Raw genomic sequence first — 26,802 nt, forward strand, 5'->3', positions numbered from 1 at the left:
GATTTGGAGCCGCGCGAGATGCGCGCCCAACTGCGCGCGTTGCGACTAACGCGCACACGAGACACGCTCATAAAGCCGAGATGATCCCATTATCTTTATAGGCTTGTTGGGGCAAGTGCCGTCAAGATATACAGGACTCCATAGTAGGCACCCATTTACGATCGAAAACAGCACGCGAGGGGATGGCGGTTTGGCCAGTAGCACACCACGCCTGACCGCCTTTGTCTCCCCATTTGCTGCCGTTTACATAACGCACCAGACACGATACAGTGCCCATTTGAGGCTGAGTCGATCTAGAAGAGGTCCAGAATGGAGTGAGATACAATTTGCGATTGATTGTATCTTTTTGCCGGATAATTGAACTCGGTTCGTATATCTTCCGGTGTAGTGAAGCACTGCGCCACCGATTTTCACACAGGCGCATGAATTCGCACGTGTGGGCTATCCACCAATGGCGTCGCGTATTTGGCATAGGTCCTGGTGCAAGGAATGAATTGCACCCCCCCCCCTCACCCCCCTGATCTAATGTCCCCCGTCTTCGTAACCCTGCGCTTGGGCCCCGGTGCAGTTGCACCGCCTGCACACCCCGATGTTTTAACGCCACTGTCCTCCGCGCTGTTAGTGGCAGTGAATGTAACGATCCACATTGGCTTATCAATTAATGTTAATTCTCCAAGCCCACCATATGTTACGCTTCATGGATTTACACTACTTTATCGGTTCATAAATCTTAATATGACCCTCTAAAGCCGCTGGAAGCCGCTCTCCAAAGTTACCTTGTTTTCAAAAATAATCGAACTTAACTCGCGACGATTCATGGCATCTCGACGGATGTGGCGGGGGTGTAATCGTTACACTCTAAATCATGAGTGGGGAAGCAGTGTCCAGAGGCAGCCCGCGACTTCAATATCAAACTGCCTGTGGCCACATTGCGGCCTAGCACTTTCAAACGGTGCGGAAACGACACTATTTATCCGTCACTCTTAGCATCTTAGCCGCACTTGATCAGGTACTAGAGGAGAATATTATGGACCTGGCTAATGCTGTTTAGACTTTAAATGCAGTCAAGTTACTTATATTACACTGCAAGGAGCCCATGCAGTGTGACAGACGCGACTGCTGAAGCGTTTGTTCATTGTGTCTTATTGGGCCCTCAGTGAAGAAAAGGTTCAGTACCGTGACCTAAAAGGAACCCAGGACTCAGTTGAAACGTGGCTTTTCGGGGTTAGGGCAGGCGAGACTTCTTTGTGAGGAAACCTTTTGTCAGGGAGACCTGGAGAGAAAAAAAAGATGTATGGACGATTATGTGTGGGATTATGTGGCGCATGCAAATGTGTAGTCTGAAAATGTTTTTTTCTAAAATGTGCCGTGAAACCGTTACGCCTATTTTTTTATCGTAACGCTTTTTTGTATGTATATATGTACGATATAATGGTATATTATCGGTATGCTAATAAAACAAACTCAATCGACTGTTCGATGAAGGTCGTGTCTTGCCATAACATAGGGCATTTAACGTTAGCAAACTTGACCATACTGGTGAATGCAGGTTGGTGAATCGTGTCAGGGAGGTGAGGGGTTGGTCAGGACCCGTTTATATGATCTTCTCGCCACTGATGTTAGCCGTGGTCAGGAATACAACTTGACAATATTTGGTCCCTCGGGTACGAGAATTAAAACATGTCCTGACACGTACAGTTCGTCAATACTCGTGTGCATAACCTCGTATCATTATAAGCCAACGTTTGAGTTCAATAGGGGAAATGTTCACGCCTTTTCCAGCGAAGGTTTAAATCGTTAATGGATTAGCTCTGCCCATCTGACTTCAGCGCGTGGTCGTAATAACGATCGTTGACGTGAAACAACACAAATAAATTTTGATTACAAAGTTGCATTGCTATTGCGTTCAGGAACCCACACAAATGCATTGTTTTTATTTCATGTTAACTTATCGTACCATGATTTACCGTATGTGTCTGACTGACCAGGTCTGCAACAACTGGGTATGCAAGGGAAACGCCACTTGAAAGGGTACAAAATGTTCTTACCAAATACCTACGGGTCATTTTGTGAGAACATCTACACTCGCAAATAGCGTATCAATATAACCAAGTGCTTGGAATTAAGTCTCTCTTCATTAATCAAAAGTCAACCCACTTCAATGTAGGCCATGCGTTTAATAGAAAAACTCGCGTGACTCCAGACAGCGAAGAAGAAGCTCTCCATCTATCTCAGCCTCGCCAATTAACAGTCATCAGTGGCGTGGCCAGGCGGCTGTGTGGAGGGATGAGGTCCCTCAATTGACGCTGACGTCCGCCCGCCTCTCCAGCGCGATCGATGAAAGTGAGCCTTCACTACGGTCTCGCGTGTGGACCAGCAAAGCGATGAAATTAAATGATGGTAGTGCCTTACAGACTCCACTGCCCACACCTTACCCGGCTGGTGACACGCTTCAGTCCATTATCACAGTAAAAGTGGTGATTTTTTTTCGTGTGATACTGTGTTTGCAGTGGTGCACAAGCACAAATCACAAAAACTCAACACATTCGTCGATAACGCTGCTCCCTAAAAGGGGAAAATGGCAACGATCTCAGGCATTGAGACCCTTCTTCACAAAAGAGAGATTTCGAAAGCAGCCTTCTCTATCTATCTGCTATAAAAAGGATCATTTCCCGAAACGTAAAAAAATCCCTTTAGGGCAGTGAATAATTACGAATGTGGTGGAGAACACGCGTTAAGACGACGTCAGCGTGCCGCCATTACGTTAAACATGCAGTTGTATTGCAACACATTTGTTGGCAATTTGCTGCGGGTAAAGCTTGTGGTGATTGGAATAAGAGGTTTCATCGCCCGGGTTCCTTAATTGCACGCGGTATTTGTGTACGTACGTTTGTGTGTGTGTTGAACTTCTTTCGCATCGTACGTAGCAAAGGACAACAAACAGCACAAAAAGGCAGTTCTGAAGAAATGAGTTTTCAATCCAGATTTAAATGCGCATAGCTCGAGTCGCTTCAAAATATCGGAAGGAAGAGCGTTCCAGACGGCCGCAGAAGCGCACCTGAAAGCGCGCCTGAAAGCGCGCGATGCACTGACCGTCTTTGTTCGATGGTTCGCCAAAAGCCGATGCGAGGATGACCATTTAGTTGGAACGCAAGCAAAGGTGACCGCGGTTCTGTTTCCCCATGACACAATAGAATGACGGAGCTTCATGATGCCGCGATAAACAGTGGCATCATCAACCCCCTCGTGAGCACTCCGCTGGCGGGGCTTGAATGACGCCAATTAGACCGTTGTAAAGGTAATGGCACAGCCCTGCAATGTATTGCGCAGATCGCTGCTGGCGGAAAAGGCTACAACGATAATGACAAGAGGATGCTCTTCAGAGCCTCCTCTAGGCCATATGTCTTGGAAGAGTTGGCAGTACCCACACCCTACCCCACCACACGCCACCTGATCATCGATTAACTGTGGCGCATACATTTGTCCTGCTCCGTGGACAGAGGCGTGGGCATTTAAGAAACGTGCCCATTTTTGTTCCAACTGCCGCTCCGGGGAATCGCACTGGTGACCTGGATTACAAGTCCAACGTGCTAGGAATTACGCCACAGAATTACGCACCCTTGCTACGGCACTATACGAGGGGAAAATACAATTAACGCATGCGTGCAGACACAGTAATGCAAAACATACACGCGTTGGGCACGAAACCCACGGTCAATTGTCGTTCGTGCAATCCGGGCGTGAACAGCATGGCTCATCTCTTACCACAGTTCCCGCCTGCGCACAGCACACACACCGGCATCTGGGGAAAAAAAAGAACAAGATAACTAGCCATTAGCACTAGCCAGCCCACCCACTGACCCTAACCGTGTCCAAAATAGCCAACTTGCCTCAGGCATTAACCCTCCCATCGACCCTTGCCCTATACAACCAGCTAACCAGTCAACCAGCCACTCGTACTAACCCTCCCCCTATCCATAACCCTATTCAACTAACTCGCCAACCAGCCATCAGTATGAATCCTCGCACTGACAATAACCCTATACAACGCCAACCAAACACTGGTTCTGGCCCTCCCCCTGACCATAACCCTATATAACTAACGAGCCAGCCACTAGGAATGGCCCTCCCACTGATCGTAATCAGCAAACTCTGACCTTAACGCACATTCCGTTCCCTTTTCAGTTTTGGTGCTCACAACGTTGCCGTGACCGTGCGAAATGACATTTCCAAATTGCATGAATCATGTATCCAACCCTTATCATTCACGTGCCATGTCGGCGCATGGCCGAACACCTGCCTATCGTTTCTGGCACTTGCTTGCTTATTTCTGAGACTCGAAATGAACGGGAGGCGCAGCAGATCAAGGAACATGGACATACAGCCAAGCCAAGACCGTCAAATGATCCTGATCCAATTATAAGAGCCGCTGTCCCCAGGTAGAATATGGCACTTATGTGGGCGAGAGGCTGGAGTGACAGCTGATGAAAACAAATGGTGACAGAATGACAGAGAGAATACTCCAGGGGCCATCAACGTGCACATTGAGCGACATCAGAGAGCGTTGGATCATATTGACTTCAGTTGCATACGACTTGAAAAGCAGAGGCGCCAGCACGATTAATTCTTTATGCTACCGTCAATAGAATGCACGACTGACGGCGATAATGATGATGACGATGATAATTACTCACTAATGATACTCTATAATGCACCTATACACGCTAACTATTAATCTTGCCAAATAGAACATCTGTACAAAGCTTGTTCACGCACGCCATGTATACAAACACGTGTGCATAACCTTTTGCTGGAATATCGCGTTATCAATGTATCAGGAACAAATACTGACGCTTGCATTTTGATGTGGGTGTATAGATTTTTGCACCACAACAACGCCGCATACTAAAACATTCATTATTTTTAACTCTCATCAAAACAGTGTGCATTTGTTCATTCAGGCAAAATACCAAACACGAAATACCCTGTAATCGCTGCAATGCGAAGCAAAAAAAATGTCAAAAATATCTCTGCATTCGCGGTCACGAACGATGTCGCGTGCCAGCCGGTTGACGTGGGTCCCGCAGAAGTTTCTCGCGATGGGGAACACGAAGGTTCGTGTCACGGTTCGATCCCTCGCCGTGCAGTGCACACCGAACAGGAGGCGCGCACGCCACGCACAGCTCGATTCCACCGCAAAACGCTGCACACAGCAATCATTGGTTCCGGCTGTTTCCATCGCAAATCCCCCTTTTTTTGTACGCAACACCCTTTTTCCTTTTCGAGATTTTTTTGGGAATAATACCGTGAAAATTACGGGTAAAAAAATTATACACAAAACAGGATGATTTTTTCAAAAGAAGAACCCCCCACAGAACCCACGACGCAAAAAGTCCAGTTGTATACCCATAGCAACCCGGAATTTATGAACAGAATATGGGGGGGGGGGGGGGGTGTGTAGGTGCTTCGGAGGAGGAGCGGGGCAATGGGGAGGAGGAGGAGGGAGCGCTCACTTGCCGTAGCTTGTTAAGGACTCCGAGGCGAGAAGGGAGGGAGGGAGGGAGTGAGAGAGGAGGGGGCTCTGCTGGAGCCCGCATCAGCGCCCGTATTGTTTGAGGGACCGAGCCGTCAAGTCGTGCGCGACCACTATTTTTTTCTACTCACAGTGCCGAGCTGCTGCGTGGCCGAGGCACCGCGCGACGTTTCGCGGACGACGGAGCGCGCGGCTGCTCAATCGCGATCGTCTCTGCTGCGTAACCGGAGACGAGCGGGATTGCGACGTGCGATGCTTTTCACTTTCGCGTCGTTAAGGTATCGCCATGCCGCGACTAGAACGCCAGGGACGGGGGATAGCGCTCATATGGAACGTCGCGTAATGCGCAACTCCAATTAATGAGACGAGGTCCGTGGCTGCCCTTGCTTTTTCACATGCAAAGAAGAAGCGAACCTGTTTCAGCGCGCAACGCAGCTCGATTTAATTCGACTGAGACGCAACGTTCGCGCGAGGAATGTCGGCTCTCCGTCGAAAATTTGGTGAAGAATACCAGGTGGTGAGCACCAGCGGCGTCGGCGCTGCCACTGGCGACTCCGAGAGGGATTCTAAGAGGAAGCGACAGCGCTTCGTGGAGAAGAACGGCCACTGCAACGTGCAGAACGGCAGCATTGGTAGCGACACGAGCCGCTACCTGTCCGACCTCTTCACCACGCTGGTGGACCTCAAGTGGCGCTGGAATATGTTCATCTTCGTGCTCACCTACACCGTGGCCTGGCTCTTCATGGCCTCCATGTGGTGGTTCATCGCCTACTCACGTGGAGACCTGGACAAGACACACGATGGCAACTACACGCCGTGTGTCACCAACGTGCACAGCTTCCCGTCGGCCTTCCTCTTCTTCATCGAGACCGAGGCCACGATCGGGTACGGATACCGCTACATCACGGACAAGTGCCCCGAGAGCATCATCCTATTTCTCTTCCAGTCCATCCTGGGTTCCATCGTGGACGCCTTCCTCATCGGCTGCATGTTCATCAAGATGTCGCAGCCCAAGAAGCGCGCAGAGACACTCATGTTCAGCCAGAGCGCAGTCATCTCCCGGCGGGACGGCCAGCTCTGCCTCATGTTCCGCATCGGGAACCTGCGCAACAGCCACATGGTGTCGGCGCAGATCCGCTGCAAGCTCATCAAGGTAACTCGCGACCCCCCGCGGTCATCACCGCCCCAATTACTCGTGAGTGCTTTCAGGCACGTGCGGTGCCTCGAGCTCAGGTGGGTGGTAGCGAGCTCCAGCCCGAGTGTTTTTTTTGATTGCAGGTGGTATGAGCAGGTGGTTCATCAATTGATTAGAGCACAACAGGAAATCGGTGCGCAAAGTGTGGTGCACCGTAGTGGGTGCTGCTGCTGAGCTGTCGCCAGATCGTGTTCTTCCGCGAAGCTGCACCGTTTTCCTGATGGGAAAATCCCAGAGGGAACAATACTGCTCACTTGTACTGGGACCACGGCCACTCTCTCTGGGTAAACTTGGTCATCGCCGCAACCGAATGTCGAGGTTCACGCATTACAATGAGACGTGAAATTGCACGGTTGCGCATTACGTAATTGTGTTGTTTGCGCGTTGAAAGAGTTTAAAAAAAAAAACCCGCTCCTGATTATCAACACTCGCGCAGCGCGAGCGCGTGGAGACGCGCACGCTGGTGTCGCACGATTAGAGGATGGAGGTTTGCAAATAATGATTTCGCAGATTTGAAGAAAAAAAGAATTGTCAATATACCAGTGATCTATTGATGCTCGAATTTTGTAATGACTACGTTTAAGAAAATATGCATTAGAGCATATATCGAAATGTTGTGGACGACTACGCACGTGTATTGTACACCACCACAAAGAACATTTCATGCTGCGGTGGCTGCGAGTTTATCAAAACCCCTGCGAGTACTTAGAGAAGTTTTGGATTGCAAACGTAGCTGTGCCATGTAAACGCGCGCTGCAGCATGCAGCACGCAGGTCAAGTGATCTCGGTGACCTGCACGCAATTTGAGCAGCTCTCTGTAGTGCTGCTTGGTCCGCAGTCGCGCACCGAAGCGCAAGGGATTATTTCCAGAACGTGCCGCGACGCACACACGCATGAGCCGTTGTCCACACGGGGGAGGTGTTTGAATATCTATCCGTAGCATTTACTCTGACATACGTGTTTTTTTTGTCTCTCTCGCTCTCTGCGTAACTGAACCGTTATGGCCTCAACATCATGAGAACAGGCATGGGTTTGTTACCATTCGCTCCAGAAATAGTCTATTCACATGCCCAGTAATTCACTGCGGCAGTTTGGTCCGGAGCTAATTACAATACCGTAGGAAGCAGGTGCCCCACAGGTGACACACATGGGAATTTATAAACTCGGTTCCATCTTCCCATATTGTAGAGATTGTTGGTAAAATAATTAAATAGACAAGCCGGCCTCGTATTAAAGCTTTCGTGACTGCATACAATGACTCATTGTTTTTTTCGGTAAAGTCACGTATGTAGAAATACAATAAAATTATATTAAAACATAATTTATTGTATTTCTACATACGTGACTTTACCCGAAAACCAATGAGTAAGCCGGCCTCGGCTTACGAACTCTCGACTTATGAACACCCTTACTTACAAACCAGCTTCCGTGAAATTTTTAAAAAACAACGTTGACTTAAAACGCGAACTCGCAATTGAAAACTGAACCAGGTAACTAATTTGTTCAGAGGAGCGATCTTCCGCGAGGTGTAAATAAGTCTGCCTCGCGCTGTGTGTGTAGTGTAGCGGTATTGGTAGTGTAGTGGTTTGCGCGTTGCGCTACGAACCTGGCAACCTGGGTTAGATTCGCGCTCACGGCCAACACCGGTAACGATTACCTGAACCGGTCTTGGGCCTCCCCTAGGTCGACTCTGCCTCAAATGAGTACCTGGTGCGGTGTGAAAACATCGCCACTAGGGAGACAAAGGCGGCCGGGCGTGGTGCTGGCCACCCACCCCCTCGTGTGCCGTGCTGGCCTTCATAGGTGCTCGCTAACAGCACTTGCCCCAACAGTCTGTTCAGGCTATACTGGGGAACTTTGCCTTTTTTTGGTTGTGTAACGGTTAACGCACTGCGCTACGAACCCGGTGACCAAAGTTCAATACCCGCTTACGATCAACATCAATGACAATTATCTGAATGGGACGTGGGCCTCCCCAAGGTCGACTCGGCCTCAAATTAGTACCTGGAGCGGTGTGTAAACATCGCCACTGGGGAGACAAAGGCGGCCGGACGTGGTGCTGGCCACCCACCCCCTCTTGTGCCGTTCCGGTCTTCATAGGTGCTCGCTAACAGCACTTGCCCCAACAGTCTACTAAGGCTTTACGGGGGGTCTTTGTCTCGTGTGTGTGCACGCGTGCCCTGTGTGTGTGCAATTGTGGTGACGAATTGCCCCCCTTCCGACCACAAGCTAGCATTAGGACTCAAGTCAAAATAAAAGCTTTTTATCAATTTATGTTTCTTTATTTCATGTTTAATTTACTAGACAACTATTTTTTATAGCGTTACATAGAAATGTCCAATAATTCTTCTTAATTTTGAGTTCAACAATGCTTTCCTTTTTTACCGTAACACATTTCATAACACTGACCGTATGGACATTTAAATAAAGTGCATTAATGTATTCCGACTTACGAACCGTTCGACTTACGAACGGGTCTCAGGAACGAACTAGGTTCGTAACCCGAGGACTGCCCGTACACACCAAGTACAGTGAGGGAAAAAAGTATTTGATCCCCTGGTGATTTTGTACGTTTGCCCACTGACAAAGAAATGATCAGTTTATACTTTTAATGGTAGGTTTATTTGAACAGTGAGAGACAGAATAACAACAAAAAAATCAAGAAAAACGCATGTCAAATATGTTATAAATTGATTTGCATTTTAATGAGGGAAATAAGTATTTGACCCCCTCTCAATCAGAAAGATTTGTGGCTCCCAGGTGTCTTTTATACAGGTAACGAGCTGAGATTAGGAGCACACTCTTAAAGGGAGTGCTCCTAATCTCAGCTTGTTACCTGTATAAAAGACACCTGTCCACTGAAGCAATCAGATTCAAAACTATCTACCATGGCCAAGACCAAAGAGCTCTCCAAGGATGTCAGGGACAAGATTGTAGACGTACACAAGGCTGGAATGGGCTGCAAGACCATTGCCAAGCAGCTTGGTGAGAAGGTGACAACAGTTGGTGTGATTATTCACAAATGAAGAAACACAAAAGAACTGTCAATCTCCCTCGGCCTGGGGCTCCACGCAAGATCTCACCTCGTGGAGTTGCAATGAACATGAGAACGGTGGGGAATCAGCCCAGAACTACACGGGAGGGTCTTGTCAATGATCTCAAGGCAGCTGGGACCACAGTCACCAAGAAAACATTTGGTAACACTACGCCGTGAAGGACTGAAATCCTGCAGCGCCTGCAAGGTCCCTCTGCTCAAGAAAGCACATATACATGCCCGTCTGAAGTTTGCCGATGAACATCTGAATGATTCAGAGGACAACTGGGTGAAAGTGTTGTGGTCAGATGAGACCAAAATGGAGCTCTTTGGCATCAACTCAACTCGCCGTGTTTGGAAGAGGAGGAATGCTGCCTATGACCCCAAGAACACCATCCCCACCGTCAAACATGGAGGTGGAAACATGTTTTGGGGGTGTTTTTCTGCTAAAGGGACAGGACAACTTCACCGCATCAAAGGGACGATGGACGGGGCCATGTACCGTCAAATCTTGGGTGAGAACCTTCTTCCCTTAGCCAGGGCATTGAAAATGGGTCGTGGATGGGTATTCCAGCATGACAATGACCCAAAACACACGGCCAAGGCAACAAAGGAGTGGCTCAAGAAGAAACACATTAAGGTTCTGGAGTGGCCTCGCCAGTCTCCAGACCTTAATCCCATAGAAAATCTGTGGAGGGATCTGAAGGTTCGAGTTGCCAAACGTCAGCCTCGAAACCCTAATGACTTGGAGAAGATCTGCAAAGTGGAGTGGGACAAAATCCCTCCTGAGATGTGTGCAAACCTGGTGGCCAACTACAAGAAACGTCTGACCTCTGTGATTGCCAACAAGGGTTTTGCCACCACGTACTAAGTCATGTTTTGCAGAGGGGTCAAATACCGATTTCCCTCATTAAATGCAAATACATTTATAACATTTTTGCCATGCGTTTTTCTGGATTTTTGTTGTTGTTATTCTGTCTCTCACTGTTCAAATAAACCTCACATTAAAATTATAGACTGATCATTTCTTTACCAGTGGGCAAACGTACAAAATCAGCAGGGGATCAAATACTTTTTTCCCTCACTGTATATAATACACACCAAGTATGTAATACATGCCGTGATAACGTACCTCTTGCTCAATGTCCCACGGGCATTCAATAAAGCGGTATTAATTTAGAATCACAAGACTTTAATTTGAGATTGCCACAGAGCAACGGGACTCGGCCATCAAAGGCTGCTTGAAATAATGTCTTATTTTAATTGTAGGTGACACATCTTAGGTCATATCTCGCACAACATCCTACAGCAACAATCTCCAGAGCTACAACCGACATCCCATTGAAAATGAAATGTTCATTTTCAGGTCAGAAACGGTTGTTTAGAATAAGTAGATCATACTCGTTCTGGTTAAGGTAACATCATATGCCTTCCGTTTATTGTATGCAATGGATGATCATAAAAAAAACACAAGGATGCTCACGATAAATTGAGCTCCTCCGTGGATTTGCCTGAAGGGATGTGGGAAAATCACATGCAGATTTACACCGAATTGTACATGACAACGTGGTGGCATGTACACACACTATCAGCTTTAACCGCGATGCTCCTTGTCTCATAAAATTCAACTGGGACATCAGATAGGTGCGATGTTTCTAGCTGCACCTCTCAACAGCTTGCGGCCAAAAATGTAATGGGTCGTTGAAAAAATGACATTCTTCACGTGCTGTTAGGTTGGCTGTTTTAAGAGCTCTTTATGTTACTAAAACATTGGAATACATAAAGGGAACTTTACGTTGGAGAATCCATAAACTGCTAATCGTGAGTGCATGGAGCATGTCTATAGTCCACTTTAGACCCTCAGCTGCAATCAATGTGGTAATTATAATATTTAGAATTTCATTTTGACGGAGATGTATGTAAGGATAATGGTCAGTTTTTATTGTGCTGTATTTAACAAGCATAGAAGGGATGATATATTTATTTTAATACCACCAACATTGGAATCTTCTATGCCAATGCGCTGTGAAGTCTCAAATGGCACAAATACTTCATTTTTTCACCTCTAATTTCCGCTCTGAAAAGAAAATGCTGACATCTGGAAAGCATCAATGCACCGAGCGATATGACATGGTTGTATTTACAGCAAAAAATATATCATCGTCAGCCTCATTGTGAAGAATATAAGTAACCAAATACATAGGCAAACAATGCTTTTTCCCATTTCTGTTCCCCTTTTATAAAGCATAAAAAAATGCGCATCCCATCACATGGCCCTTCTGTGAGGTTTTTTTCTCTCCCACAAACATTGTTTTAACACAAGCAAACTCCGCACCGGCTTTTGACGGTCAGTGTCTCAGCAGTGGAGTCAGGTTTGCTTAAACGAATGCTGGTGCACTGCCAGATGTTTAAATGCAGATGTTTATTGGCAAGGACTCTTTCGAAAGAGGTGTATTTGCCTGTAAATATTTGACACATGGCCAGCATTGTTTTCAGCAAACCTAGCTATGTTAATGGCCACTGATTATGAAAACTGGTCCAGTGATTGCTTTTTATTACACCATTGCGGCAAAAAAACTGTCAGAAGGCCATGTGACATGTGAACGAAAATAATTGTATATATATAGGTAGTGTTTCTATCTCGATTTGAAGCTGTCGTGACTGCAGGAATCCATACTCTTTGGTTCTTTCGGTAAAGTGACGTAGGTATGAAATACAATTGTATTTTCTTTTTACCGAAAGAACCAAAGAGACTATGTTGTTTCTATGTTTGTGGCATGAAGGATATTAGTGGTGCATGCTTTTATAGAAGCACGACATGCACACTTATTTAAAAGCTCTTCACATTGTCCATTGTCACGAAAATTCTATTTTGGATAGAATCCAATAATTTTTATAATTTAAATTGAGCCCCGAATTCCAGAATAACTTGCCATTAATAGTATGAACGGCAGGTCTCCTTTGAAAATATTAATACAAAATGCTGATTTGAAAGAGACTGAACTATGGAAATAAACATACATGTAAACATATATACTTGTAAATCTATCGCCATGTGATTAAGCATCTCACCTTTGGATCAAAGCTAAAGGTGTCGACATTCGAGAGTACTCGGTAACTGCCCAGTAATTTTGGCGGAGATTTTTCCGAAGCACATATCTGCTGTAAAAACGTGAATCAAAGTGCAAGGGCAGCCTATTGTCAGCATCAAAGCTCAACACCCACACGTTCGTCGACCTCCTAATAACTTAGCAATAGAGGTAATGAATCTCAGGTAATGAATATCATTACCTCTTTGAGATCATTTAAAATGTATAGACTGTGCAATAGAATTGGCCAAACATCACCCTGTAAGGCCCTTTTGAGAGAATAATCAAACTCAACGTAGGTAAAGGGCTTTTATTATTAAGAGGTGTGCGGTTCTGAGTGCGCATGTGCATGCGGGGAGCCGTGGGACAGTGGTACGCCCACTCCGTGACAAAGCTGGCAATTCCTGCCCATAGCAAACATCTTTTCCAAGTGATGGATGAACCAGTCCTGGGTCTACCCTATGGGGTTCCTGACACCACCGCACATGTGCCATGCCACCCTTAATAGGTGTTCGCTCACAGCACTTTACCTGCCAGTCGATACAAAAGTCTATATACGTGGGAGGATTTTTTGTCATTTTTGGCCACAGTCTCGACAGACGCGGGAAGGCGAGTTCCTGCCACTCGACCAGCTGGAGTTGGACGTGGGCTTCAGCACAGGGGCCGATCAGCTCTTCCTCGTCTCGCCACTCACCATCTGCCACGTCATCGACGACAGGAGCCCCTTCTATGAGCTGTCACAGCGGGCGCTTCAGACGGAGCAGTTTGAGGTGGTGGTGATCCTGGAGGGCATAGTCGAGACCACGGGTATGGAGCACATATTTCCAGCTGCTGTAGCCTTTGGACAATCCAACATAATGGCTTTTAATCCAGTTAGTGTATCACACACAGATTTGTGGTACTCCCCAAAACCGCTAGGCTCCTAGTTGGCCAGGCGACGGTGGTACGGCATGTGGGCTTGTGAGCCCATCTGTGAAGTTACCATTCGTTATCCTCTCACATACATCGTTGGTTTTTCTGGGTATTCCAGTTTCCCCTTACATGCCAAACACTCGATTGAAATTGCCAAAATTCCCAATGCAGGATTCTCTTGAAAAAATTGTCTTGAGATGATTTGTCCAATGTATGATATTAACACTGTTATTATGCAGTCCTAATATACAATTGATTGTGATTTAGTTGAAAGGCTATTTGCATGAGGAATATTTTCGCCAAAATTTCCAATAAAGATAATAAAATATCATGCCGAGCAAACGCTATAATTAATAAGTTAAAATAAAATTAAAAGTACTGTATCTCAAATTTAAAAAAGACATTGTTGAAGATGGCATCATCGGTTATATAATGTTTTATGAACAGTCTTTGAATGTTATTTGTTGTTGGTCGAGTGGACATTTTCTAAACGCCAAACCCATTTGTCATCATACGAATGTTATGTCACTTTGAACTCAATTACAAGCTATCTATAGCCATACTCTTAGTATCAATAATAATGTTAAAGCATATGTAACTGTCTTTTTAAGTAGGGATAGCATCTGTTGTGCATTTGCATGAAAGCATGTGGGACAATGAGGGTTCATTAAAATTATGTTGGACCGTGCATGTGCACATCGTTTGGTTGGTGGTGACAGGTAATTATCAGGTAGTGGGATTCTCGGTCCGTCTGGGAATCGAAGATAGAGTACTTCAGATAGAGTAATCCAGCTATCATGAACGCTCCTGAACCACTATAAGGAAATAAAAATGCATGCCCCAACAACAAAAAGCCTTGAAGATGTAGAAGTAGATGAAACATAAGAAGGAATTCACTTCTAAATGAGGGCAAAATACACTTAAATACATACAAAGTTAAACGTGTGCAGAGATGAGAGAATGATTGGTAAATGCTTCATATGGGTGAGGAATGAGAGGAGAATGTCCATTAGAGTTTTCAGCCAGTAGGAACACGAAGGCAATGATCAATTTAAAAAAAGGAATATATAGAATGGAAATGGAGGAGCGAAATGGAGCAATTACAAATCGACTTGACGTGATTAAGTTGTGCCAAAGCTGAGTTGTGTCTATCAACAAATTTAACACAGGAAGTGATCACATGCCGATTAAAATTAAAGCTAATCTTCGACACTGCTAAAAATAGGCAACAAAAATATCATTCATGAGGCAGGTGAATTTATTTTTATTCAAATAAAAATTACAAAGGGCTTTAATCACTTTCAATCATGTCATAATAACACTGTGATGCACACCGTACACTAAACGTGTGGGGAAGTGAAAACATCTGACAGAAGAGGTAATCTGACACCACCAAAGCATGTTGGAGAAAATCAGAGATATGAAAATGGATGGACATTTCCAACAAAATAAATAATAAAAAATACTCGGAAATACAATTAGAAAAATGAAAAAGAAAACAGCACAAACATTACGGAGCATGACTGAGCAAAAAGGATGCTGATGATTGGTAAGTCATTATTAGCAGAGCCCTTCTCGGGCAAGCTAGAACCATGATGCGTGATGTTGACAAAATCGTATACAAGTTCTCGAAGCAACAACAAAACACCGCATTGTTTGAAGAACATGAGTTTAAAAGCATTTATACAGAGGCAATTATATAAGGCTGAACAGGATTACATTTATGAAAAATAATAATAGGATTAACCCATTCTGCCAATAAACCAGGTGTTAAGATATTCTAACACCAAATATATGCCTTTTTCAAGGAGTCAAGTCTGCGTTAAGCACACATACTTGCGGTGGTACATGTGTCAGAGCATTCTAGCTTGGGATGAGCAGCTACAAATGCTCTGATAGTGGCATTGTCTTTATTACTGTTCAGCTTTTGACGTTGTTCTCTGCTCTGACACTGGCGAGACTAGGCCCTAAAGAAGGCTGTCTCTGCTGCAGGCCAATCAGTTTCAAAGACAATGCCAGATGTTATCAGAGCATGTTTCTTTGCATGTTCACCACAAGTACCGTGTGTGGTTAGTGCGAACTTGATTCCTTGCTGAAGGTTTCTATTTGCTGTTTGAACATCTTAACACCTCCTGTTTTATTGCCATGCAGAGTAAACCTATTCATATTTGTCATACTTCGATACTGACATAAAGGTCTCGGGATAAAATTTGTTAAATTAATAGAAAAGGCTGGACATGTTGGAGTGCGTTTTAAAATTTTAATATAATTTAAAAAAAGATAACATGGTAATGTGCCGAACTAACAAAAAAGCGCCGAAAAAGTAAATATATAAGCTGGAAGTACGCAGATAAGCACAACGAGATAGATGCTTGAAGCACACTGACCATCAAAGAATAAAGGCAAATTTTAGTCATCGTATTGACTGTGAAGAAACGTTGCCGAATTGGTAGCATACGTCATTTAGAAGGGTTTGATGGTCGTTGGAGGAGAATATCAAAGGAGGGAATACACCCTGGAGGACGACCAACACAGAGATGGAGTGATGATCTTTGCTCATTGCAAGAGTACTTGGATTGTGGCATTGCAAGACCATGAGGGATGGTGACGACTGGAGAGACCTTCTAGCAGTGTTTAGATCATGGCTGATGATTCTATGGCATTGTGGTTCACAAAGATTCTCGTTATCCAGGATCAATTCTGGGGTATCGTCAAATGATATCTGAAATTAGCCTGGGCCTCCCTAAGGTCAGCTCAGCCTAAAATGAGTATACCTAATCCGGTTGTGTCAACAAAGGCACTAGGGAGACAAGGTCAATCGATCAGGTGGTTGCTTTAGCCACACAGCTCCCTCATCTGTCGTTCCAGCCTAAAAGCCGCAACAGTCTCTATTGTCTCTAACGAGTGGGATGGGGCGAGCGCTGTTTGTGTGCCGGGGTGATCTTTTCATCCTTTGTGATGTGACAGGAATGACGTGCCAGGCCAGGACATCTTACACCGAAGACGAGGTGATGTGGGGCCACCGCTTCCTGCCAGTGATCTCACTGGAAGAAGGCTTCTTCCGAGTCGACTACTCACAGTTCCACACCACGTTCGAAGTGCCCACCCCACCGTACAGCGTGCGGGAGCTGGAGGAGGCCCTTAAGCTGCCCTCCAGCCCTCTTTCCAGCCCGCCGTACAACTGCATCACGGGCAGCGTGGCCTCCGGCAGTAACCTGGGCCAGAGCAAGCATTCGATCGAGTGCCTGGACAATTCCGACGACATCTTGAGCACCCTGCCGGCCAAGCTACGCAAGATGAATGCGAGCCGGGAGGACCTGCCCAAGAAGCTGCTGCGCATGAGCTCCATGACAACGGAGAAGACCTGCAGCATGGGCGACCTGCCCCTCAAGCTGCAGCGGATAAGCTCGGTGCCCGGCAGCCACGGTGACCAGCTGGTGGACACGGAGCAGAGGACAACCTTCAAGGCGATTCGATCTGGCGTGGACTCAGCCAAGTCCATTGCGGAGCTGCCACCCAAGCTGCAGAGGATTAACAGCACGTTTGGGACAAGGACGGTGGACAACCTTCCAGCCAAGCTGCGCAAGATGAACTCGGAGAGGAGGATGAATGTATAAGGTGAAGAGGCCATGTCTCGTGGAGCGGATTTCTGTCCTTAATGTGCTGTGAGCGCACATACTAAATTCATTGGAAGTGCCATTAAGGCTGTGTGTGGGCTGGTAGGGCTACGCACGTCCTTCAAGACGTGAACGTGTGGAGTCCATGGACGTATGGATGAATGCAAGAGGCTCTTTTGAAGCTGTGAAATGGGGTGGATGGTTGCTACATTTTTGCTTAAAGCAGGTAATTATATATGTGCCATATACAGACTTTTGGCTGATTCGCAGCGTTATTTTGGTCAAAGTTACACAGATTTTAGCATCTCGTCGCCACTGGCAGGACCACGTTTTAGCTGTGATGAAGTCTTTTGGTTTTACAAAAGTAGTTTTCTGCATATTAGTAAACAAATCAATTGCAAGAATCAAAATAGCCACGTGTGTGCATTAATAACGCACTTACCAGAGAATGCTACTGAGTGATTATTTTCATTGTTAGAAGTTAGCATGAAACGAATCGGTGGTGATATTTGATTCATGTCACCTGTGAACCAATCAGCCAACAATCACAAGCGAGAAAGAAAACAAGACTAACGTTCTTTGGGGAACTGAATGAAAACTATAAAGATATCTATATATTTTTAAAAAAAGATATGAAACGTCCCACTGTTCATATACGACTTGGGATACTGTATTTAAGTGCAGTGTTTTGACTCATTGGCAATGAGCGATGCACAATGGATCAAAGGAGAGGGAAGAGAAAGGACTTGGCTCCATGTTGATGCTGAGAAGGTAAGACTCAACATTCAGCTGGGGAGACACCACTGTTCAGGTTACATTGCAGTGCCTGTATACCCCCCAAACAACACGGTATATGTGCCCACCAAACATTCGTTCATCTTTATACATGCAGCCAGCTTGGTGACGTGGGCAAAAATGATCTTTGTTTTATATTTGACCAAGGTGTGTGTATGTGTGGCTGTCTGAGTGAGCCATGCGAATGTCTGAGCTGGAGAGGAGGAGGCCGGTTCAATTGTTCTGGCAGACACGTTTCTGTCTTTATTTTTTAAAATCCAAGCTCTGGGATGTGGCCACCGGACGATCGATGTTATGTTTAACACAGTGTTCGATGACATTTGTTTGGGTGTCATGAACCCCATCGGATGAAGCAAAACGTTTACGCATTCAACACAATGAGACCCACGCGTGCAGTAGCCCTTATGTTTTGTGTGACCACTTGGTAAAACCTTTAATCGAGGGCCTTGTTCGGTCATTGTTGGGGTACACTTAGCCGACGTGCATTTAAAACTGAATGCGATTTCACATCCATCATGAATTAGCTTCGGGTAAATGTTATATCCCACGTATTTTTTTTGCCAGATTCGGTTGACGATAAAGGCTACAGTGAGGAGGTAAAAGAAGCTACAGATTTGACCAACCAGCCCTTTACAAATATTCAGCGTCTATTGCGTACGATCCATTTCAATAGCTACTATAACCCACTGAACACGGAACGTTGGACCAAACGTTGGGCCAACGTTTGCAACCACGTACAAACTTTGGCCCAAGGTGGCATGTTTACTGGGTAATTATTTGAGTTGTATTCTACGACAAATGCTTTCATGTCAAATCGATGCAAATGACATTCACTATATTAATACGTAACATATATATTGCTGGGGTTTTTTCGGCTTTAGAGGTTAGGACTTGTTAAGCCACAGTATAATTACATTTATGTCACTATGGTGGTGATTATTTTGACCTGCTGGCATTGTGGATGTTTTGCATTGAACACAATTAATATTATCATCGTCATTATCATCATCATCACGTAACGAGTCTATATTGTGGAGTTTTTTGTTATGGAATATCTTATGTGTAGCACTGCCTTTATTAGCGCCATCAGATACTGAAGGCGCCTATATAGATATGTTCTATAAACTATATACAGAATATTGTTTTATATACTAATTGTAAATAATGATTGACGAAAGCTAGATCATACCTTTATGAGAGTTTTTATATGTTGATTGTACTTATTTAGTTGAGTGCATGCCTTCAACGTGTGACACTTAATAACAAAGAGTATATAAGGTAATTTAACTTGCATCAACATTTGTTTGGTCGTGGTTGTAATTTGACAGCATTGACACGTGTTATTTGTTGGAAGTCAATCTTCAACAGCACTTCATGTATTACAAATGTTGTATAAAACATTTAAACTTATCGACGTTTATATAATTTTCACGTCTTTGATATCTACATAATGCTGTTGTGTTCTGCATTGTGTATAGAAACTGGATTGTGCATTTGGTGGTACGAAAAATGTACAACAGGCCATTGAACAATTGGCTCAAGGGTTTCTTCGGATGAGAGTCCACAGGGGTGTTTGACCAACACAAGCAAATCGCAGAAAAATCAGGGAAGATTAAACCGCATTGGTTGTATGTATGGTAGTACGAAAAATGTACAACAGGCCATTGAACAATTGGCTCAAGGGTTTCTTCTGATGAGAGTCCACAGGGGTGTTTGACCAACACAAGCAAATCGCAGAAAAATCAGGGAAGATTAAACCGCATTGGTTGTATGTATGTTGAACTTTTTTCACACCTTTACGGTAAAAAACGTAACCAACTGTGTTAATCGGAGGTGCGGGGAAGGACAACAAACTAAACACAAAAGCCGTTCTAAAGAAATGCGTTTTCAATATAGGTTTAAAAGTGCATTGCTCCATTAGCTTCCTAATATCGGAAGGAAGCGCGTTCCAGACGGCCGCAGAAGCGCATCTGAAAGTGTGCGATGCGAGCCAAAAGCCGCCGCTAGGATGAGCGGAGTTCGCATGATAGTTTATGCTCCATGATGAGAGTATTGCGGCCCCAGCAAACATTCATTGCACATTTTGTCAATCCACTGCTGAATGAGGGCATCCCACACCTTTGTAGACTGTAATATGACCATACTTCACCACGCTGGTCAGTGCGGGTTTGGTGAAGGTAGCGTGGTGGGAGGTTAAACATAACCGTGGATTTTCCTGCACTGCTCTCTTCTGTCCACAACGCCTCCCTACAACTGACTGTCTTTTTCGATTTAAAGCTTTCGTGATTGCAGGGATTCATATGCTTGGGTTCTTTCGGTAAAGTCACCACGTAGAAGGGAAATAATAAAATAATAATTTCATTTCATGCCCTCGGTAATGGCACATTTTCTCGCTGTGATTTTCACACCTGATGATGATTGCTTGTGTTGCAATCGAAACGTCGTGAGAATTTTATTGTTTTATTTTTATATTATTTCCCTTCTAAGTGACTTTACCGAAAGAATCAAGAATATGACTTTCCTTTGTGCATAGTGGTCACCTGTGCAATCACTATCCAGACCAAAATCTGCTTAGCTTCCAGGATCAGCTGAGATTGGGTGCATTTGTGGTGATTTGGTCATAGGCCCATAGGAGACACTTGCATATAACCCTCAGCAATTTTGAAGCTTGTGAGTGTTTGATGAGCATTAGTCAACAGGCAGAACACAAACAGCCAAGCCGATATCTAACATTGTATTGTACTGTAGCTGCAATCCTTTGCATGCACATATCTTGGATATATTAGTTACCAAGACAGCCCTCAGTAATGGCGTTTTTTTTACAATTACATGCCAGTTATGGTGAATTTTATTGTAGTATGTTTACAAGAATGATTTGGTACATATATATGGTAAGAGCAGCTCTAACAATGTCAGACTTAACACAATTGTTATTTTATGTTTAATTAAAATGACTGACGCATGCGTAATCAATAAAACGATATTTTAATCATGAATTTCTTATTTTGACACCATTAAATGTTAACCAGCACCATTGCAAATAAAGTATTCGTGGATAGTAAGCGAATTGGGGGGTTTGCTTTCCATAAGCTGGAGGCTGTATATATTTTTAAATCTCATAACAGGATAAACAGTTTGTTTTGTCGTGTTCTTTTTGACGGAATCCCTGTATGGCAGATTTAATGTACACCCATTTGTCGAATCACCTTAGGCCATTTTATAGTGCACGTGGCAAATGATGACGTGTTTACCACGATGAAAATGTAAAGGTGCAGTTACGAAATGTCTTTCTCACGCCAACTGCTGGTGAGAGGGCCTTCACTAAGAACACATCTGTAGAGCACCTGTAGTGTATCCTGGCTTACTCCTCCACACCACGGATCACAATGGACTGCTAAACATTTGAACCGGGTGATTAGTGGACATTGATTTTTGTGTGTTATCAAAGTTATCACAGCAGCCCAACAACCCTGCAGGCAGTGATTGCAAACACCAGTCCTTGCGTATACCCCTGTCAAACTTGTAGAACTTGCCTTAGAAAGTGTGGTCAATTCGTCGTCATTTTGTAGGTTAACGTTTTAATTTGAGGTTTGTAAACGTTGCTTGTGATGAAAGCAGGGCAGGAATGAGGACTGGAAAATTGTGCACTGAGTGGGTCATGTGGAGGAGACCTTTGCTTTTGAAACCCCATTTTCTCCATTTTCCCCTCCTCTTTGATGTGATTTATTTACTGTATAAGTGTCTTAAATTTTGTAAGCTGAGAAAAGGTAGTACCGTACTGTAACTGATCTTTGGTAAATATCATGGGCATGTTTTTACCGTGTGAAGGAATACATTGTAAATTGAGCACTGGGAAAACCCTGTTGGGAAAAAAATATATACATTTGACCGAATAATTTCTTGCCAAAATCGTAATCGAGGTGAAAATGAATGTAGATGCATGATGATTATGTTCGGTGGCTCAACTCTTGTTCACTGCCACGAAATGAAAGAGCAAAAGGGGAGCAGAGGTGGTGAACAGTTGTACAATACAGTACTGTATTTGTTTGATTTTTGCTTTTTACAGTGTGTACAAACCACACATAAATCCTGTAAGCATGCAGTGTTGTTTAAAATCGCCACAGTAAAATCCAAACTTTCAGATCAGTAAATTACTCGACTTTGTTTTTTTAAATCAATTGTTGGCTGCATACATTCTACATCAAGCTGCATTATGAATTCCCATATAACGTATACTGCAGCAAGACTGTACAATACACATGTACAGGAGATGTGTTCCCAGTTTTTGGATACATACACGCAAAAAAATCTGATAAATAATTTTCGATTGTTCGAATTTTAGCTTGTGTTTTCCATCGATCTGAAAACGTGAATAATAACAGTTTGGGGCATAACTTATAAGTGTGTGTTGAGGAGAGAAGTGATGTTATTGTGATGTCAATTTTGCTAAAACGTGGAAGACGTGTTAGTGTGTGTTTGAGAGTGCATGGGAGTGAATGAGCCTGTGAAAGTGACCGAGGCATGTGTGAATGTGTGAGAGAGTGCGTTCGAGGTGTTTTTCGTTGTGCGTGAGCGAATGAGTCAGAGTAACTGAGGTGTTGTGAGTGAACTTGTGCACAAGATCGCTTCATGCCACCGCCTGCAGCCGCTGTCCAGCTGGCCTTGGTTAATGCACCGCCTGTAGTGCAGCACTTTGGAGGCATGGGTTGGTGCATTCGTGTAGATATTTGTGAAACTCCCAGAAACCTGCTGTTCTGTGAGTTGGTGGCCAAGAGATACCAGTGCGGCACGTGGATTCATTATCTCCTTGTATGAGCGGATGTTCTACAGAAGAAAAAAACAACACTTCTTACTTGAAAAAGGAATTTGACAAACATCTTTATGCAGGGACTCTCCTGAAAACGACTGTACAGGCCGAGTCTGGCTTTCTTCGGTGAAGGGCATTCATTATTATGAATTTAGGTTGTATTTTGGCACAAGTAAAACCCATTGGTAAAATAAATGCTCACTTTAGATGGTTACACCGTATAAACCTGATTACAGCAACAACAAAAACCTGAACAAAACAATCCAAAAAGCAACCGTTCATGGTCAAGTTCTGAACGGCAAGGTTGTTCATCAAACACGGTACAATCAGCACACAGAAGGCTCATAGAACACATCACATACAATTTTTAAAATAATATATAAATGTATCTGCAAAGCAGAGCAATCAGTTGCAAGTGTACGTGAAAGAAAACACATACATCGTTGGGAAAATAAAAAAATAATGCTATTTACACAACATTAAAAAAAATCTTCATGATTCAAATACAAACATTTTTAAAGATAAAAATACATTCTTAAAATGTTAGTATGTTATGGGATAAACATTGATTATTGTGAAAATGTACTTTCATTGAACAATCAAAGAAAGATTTTAAATTGGGCCCAAAATAACCACATTGATTTCAGGTAAATTAAATGCGAAACCTATCCATAATACATACATAATATATTACAGAGACATATCTACAATTATATTTAAGGAGTTAAAACTCTTGTCCTTTTCACAAACACCCCAGTCTAACAATGTTTTGTGAAGTTTACACTTATAGTAAAACAGTAAAATTCCATAATAAATACTAATCGTATAAAGGTTTCCCTCGCTTCATGCGGTAGCAGATGCTTTGCCAAAAATAAAATGACGCACATAACAAAACCGAACGAGAGAACTGCCTGCCGAGTAGCGCATACACGACACACAATGTTGTCTCACGCCTGAGACAACATTGTGTGTAGCCGAAAGTATGCGTGAATTCACGCCGTGCGGAACATCACCTCGTCGCTGATGTGAGCTGTGGTCAGGGATTGAACTTGGGTAGGGTTCATTACACGTTAACCATTGGGACCCTGCGGTTCAATATTTAATACAAAATTCACGATATCACTCATGCCTGCTATTTATTCTCTATTGATGATTAGGACTTACAAGTAAATATTAAAGTCTTAATAAATGCATGATGTGAGTGAGTATACTCGAATTTTTAAAAATATATATGTCCTGTATAAACAGAGATGCTAGATTTCACATGGACACTATCGTGTGTGATGTATTCGGAAAAAAAGACGCTGACGTCAAGGGGTATTGGTAAATTCCAGGAATGGTCTCGCCTTCGGCATTTTATTCTCATTTCCTATGTTAGGTAGAGCTAATTAGGCATGTAACGCTTCAGCCACTGCGGCAATCCGATGGACTCGCATGATTCGAGACCATTAATCGATTAAAATAAATACATGTTTCGTCTAGTTTTTGCTATCTGGATTGTATTTTCTTGTTTAGTCTTGTTTGTACAGTTTTGATCCCTTCCCCCCACCTCACCCTACCTCCTCCCAGTCTCCCCACCTCCTCACACAACCCTCCTTAATGGCACGCGCCTATCCTGTTGTATGCTTTTGAACAGGGATCACTCACGTTAGTGGCATGTAATTGTAAATGGTAAAGAGGATAAGCAGCACCGAGGTTGATAAGCCATGTATTATGGATTAAAAGGTTATTTCCTAGGGCAATTTCAACCTTGTTCACATAAACTACGTATCATGAGCATTTGATTGGCACCTCACCCGTTGAATTCGGTGGAGTGGTCTAGAAGGAGGTCTCAGAACAAACATACAGCGATTAGCTTCCGATATAAATAGCAAACCACGCTTACACAAACATCAATTTCCACAATCAGTATCTTCTTTAGAACAAGTGTATAAGTGGATATTTATACATTGCGACTATTGTTGCTTAAGTATATTAATAACTTGATGTAAAATACATTCAAATCTGCTGCTTTACTAATTGTCCATGTGGTCTGTTCTGCTGCATGACATCGTTATGGACAGAGGGCATGCAAATACTGCAGACATAAGTTACACACGCGGAGAAAAGTGTTGCATGTTTTGTATGACACCAGTCACGGGTGCTAAAGCAACCTCCAATACTCGTGAAGACGAAAACATTATATTCTAATACAAAGACAATAAAATAATTATATTTTTGTTATTGATCACATTCAGAGCCATCCAAAATGCCATTGGCTATATTCCTAATAATGTGTTTCATGGTAATTACAAAATTATGACAAATTGACTGGCATACATAGAAATTAGTAGCTAATAATCCCAAAGGTGGATAGACGTGAAGTTGTCTATTGGTGATGCACCCTGTTGGTTATGAAGCAATGAATGGGTCAACTTTAGTGTTTGAAGTATGGAAGGCTATGTCGTGGTGGTATTTTGAATGTTGGGATGTGCCGAATAAATATGTGAATCTCAGAGCTCTCATACACAATGGTTTTCTGTTTGCATAATGACCAAGTCGAATGCATTGCAAGTGGTATGGACGAAGTGTGAATTGTATTTAAAAAAATCCCACACATTTAGTAACAACATGTGCACAGATTGATGGAATGTCATTTTTCCATTGTCATATAAGACACAATGAAATAAAGGTTTATTTGATGTGATTGCGACATCAGTTTTTCTGAAGATAATCAACGCGTGTTATATAGATTTTTGGACAACTGAAGCTGTAGGTGTATCGATTTGTTGGGTTTCCTTTTTTTGCCAATATTTGTCTCTCACAGATTGACCACGCTGTGGCCAGAAGTCAGAATACAGAAATAAAAATACTCAAAAAAGGACAGGGGAGATCTAATAATGGGAACTGTAGTAAAGGTTAATCACAGCAGGTGTCATATTGATAGATTGTAAGCTTTGGATAATCTTTAAAAAAGTGACGTACAATTAGATTTGCTGAACCAATCCAAGAGTACCTCAACTTTTTAGCATCTGGACAATTTTTAATTGATTGACATGTATCATACGATATATAGACAGTTAAAATTATTGCTTTTGGATTTATGTCACAGATTCCTAACACCTGAATTGCAGCAACAAAATAACTGAAAATGAAATGTTACAGTATTCAAAGACTTATCATCCGTATGAAATTGAGCAAAGGTTTATAGACCACATCGTTTACATAAATATGTGTTTGTGTATAGGTAATAGCACGACCTGAGTAAGGTAATCACTTGGTACAGTTTTTTAAATAGTCTTTCAAAAAAATCCACACGTTCACATTTGTATTCTAAAATATGTTGCCATTGACATATTAAATCATTCATTCAACATTTGGACCCCCAAAGTAGATCCAAATGAAGTAAGTTTGTTGAAACACGCATCAGTTAATGTCACAAGGATCAAGTAAATTCTCATTTTTGTGTGCTCCATATCAAGTGATGTCTACCAATGTAACATGTCTGATTTCTCAGAAGACTGCAATGCTAACATGGTGCTCCACAAATACGACTTCACCAATGCTCACACAATACGTTAAATGCATGCATGTCAGATACATTAGTACTGTTTCATAATGCTCTGTTTAGCCCCCAGCGAAAATATTGGACCTGTTGGCCAACCATTTATCAGAATTACACATTGACAGCATTGAAATTATTTTCCTTTTCGTAAATTATATTTCAGCCGGACTGTCTCAAACTATAATAGTGAGTGTAAGAATATGAATTAAGTTTAATTCGGAAACACGTTGACTAAGGAAATTCAGCATGTGGTGGTGAATTAGAGTAAAGTTAGCT

The 26,802-nt window shown here is 43.4% G+C and overlaps 1 protein-coding gene and 1 long non-coding RNA gene across 2 annotated transcripts; one reads left to right on the forward strand and one right to left on the reverse strand.

Moving 5' to 3' along the window:
• Positions 1-521: 521 nt before the first annotated feature.
• Positions 522-5,451, reverse strand: LOC142907917 (uncharacterized). Its single transcript, XR_012931393.1, has 3 exons — positions 4,985-5,451; positions 3,691-3,802; positions 522-1,273 (listed from the first exon to the last, which is right to left on the reverse strand). It is a non-coding gene; the product is annotated as an uncharacterized LOC142907917 (long non-coding RNA).
• Positions 5,452-5,597: 146 nt separating this feature from the next.
• On the forward strand, positions 5,598-25,668 carry LOC116938644 (G protein-activated inward rectifier potassium channel 1). The gene is made up of 3 exons (XM_032946056.2): positions 5,598-6,686; positions 13,442-13,658; positions 16,731-25,668. The coding sequence occupies exons 1-3, from the start codon at positions 6,009-6,011 to the stop codon at positions 17,378-17,380; spliced, it is 1,545 nt and encodes a 514-aa protein (XP_032801947.1). The 5' UTR covers positions 5,598-6,008; the 3' UTR covers positions 17,381-25,668.
• The last annotated feature ends 1,134 nt before the right edge of the window (positions 25,669-26,802 follow it).

The sequence above is a fragment of the Petromyzon marinus genome, chromosome 4 (genome assembly GCF_048934315.1).
Source record: "Petromyzon marinus isolate PM22_M1 ecotype Great Lakes invasive population chromosome 4, UKy_Petmar_22M1.pri1.0, whole genome shotgun sequence".
Classification (NCBI taxonomy): Eukaryota; Metazoa; Chordata; class Hyperoartia; order Petromyzontiformes; family Petromyzontidae; genus Petromyzon; species Petromyzon marinus.

Excerpts from the sequence above, each read along its gene's own strand:
- LOC116938644 (XM_032946056.2), top strand. The coding sequence starts at position 6,009 with ATGTCGGCTCTCCGTCGAAAATTTGGTGAAGAATACCAGGTGGTGAGC. Across the intron at positions 6,687-13,441 it reads TCCGCTGCAAGCTCATCAAG|TCTCGACAGACGCGGGAAGG; the intron begins GTAACTCGCGAC and ends TTTTGGCCACAG. Across the intron at positions 13,659-16,730 it reads GGGCATAGTCGAGACCACGG|GAATGACGTGCCAGGCCAGG; the intron begins GTATGGAGCACA and ends GTGATGTGACAG.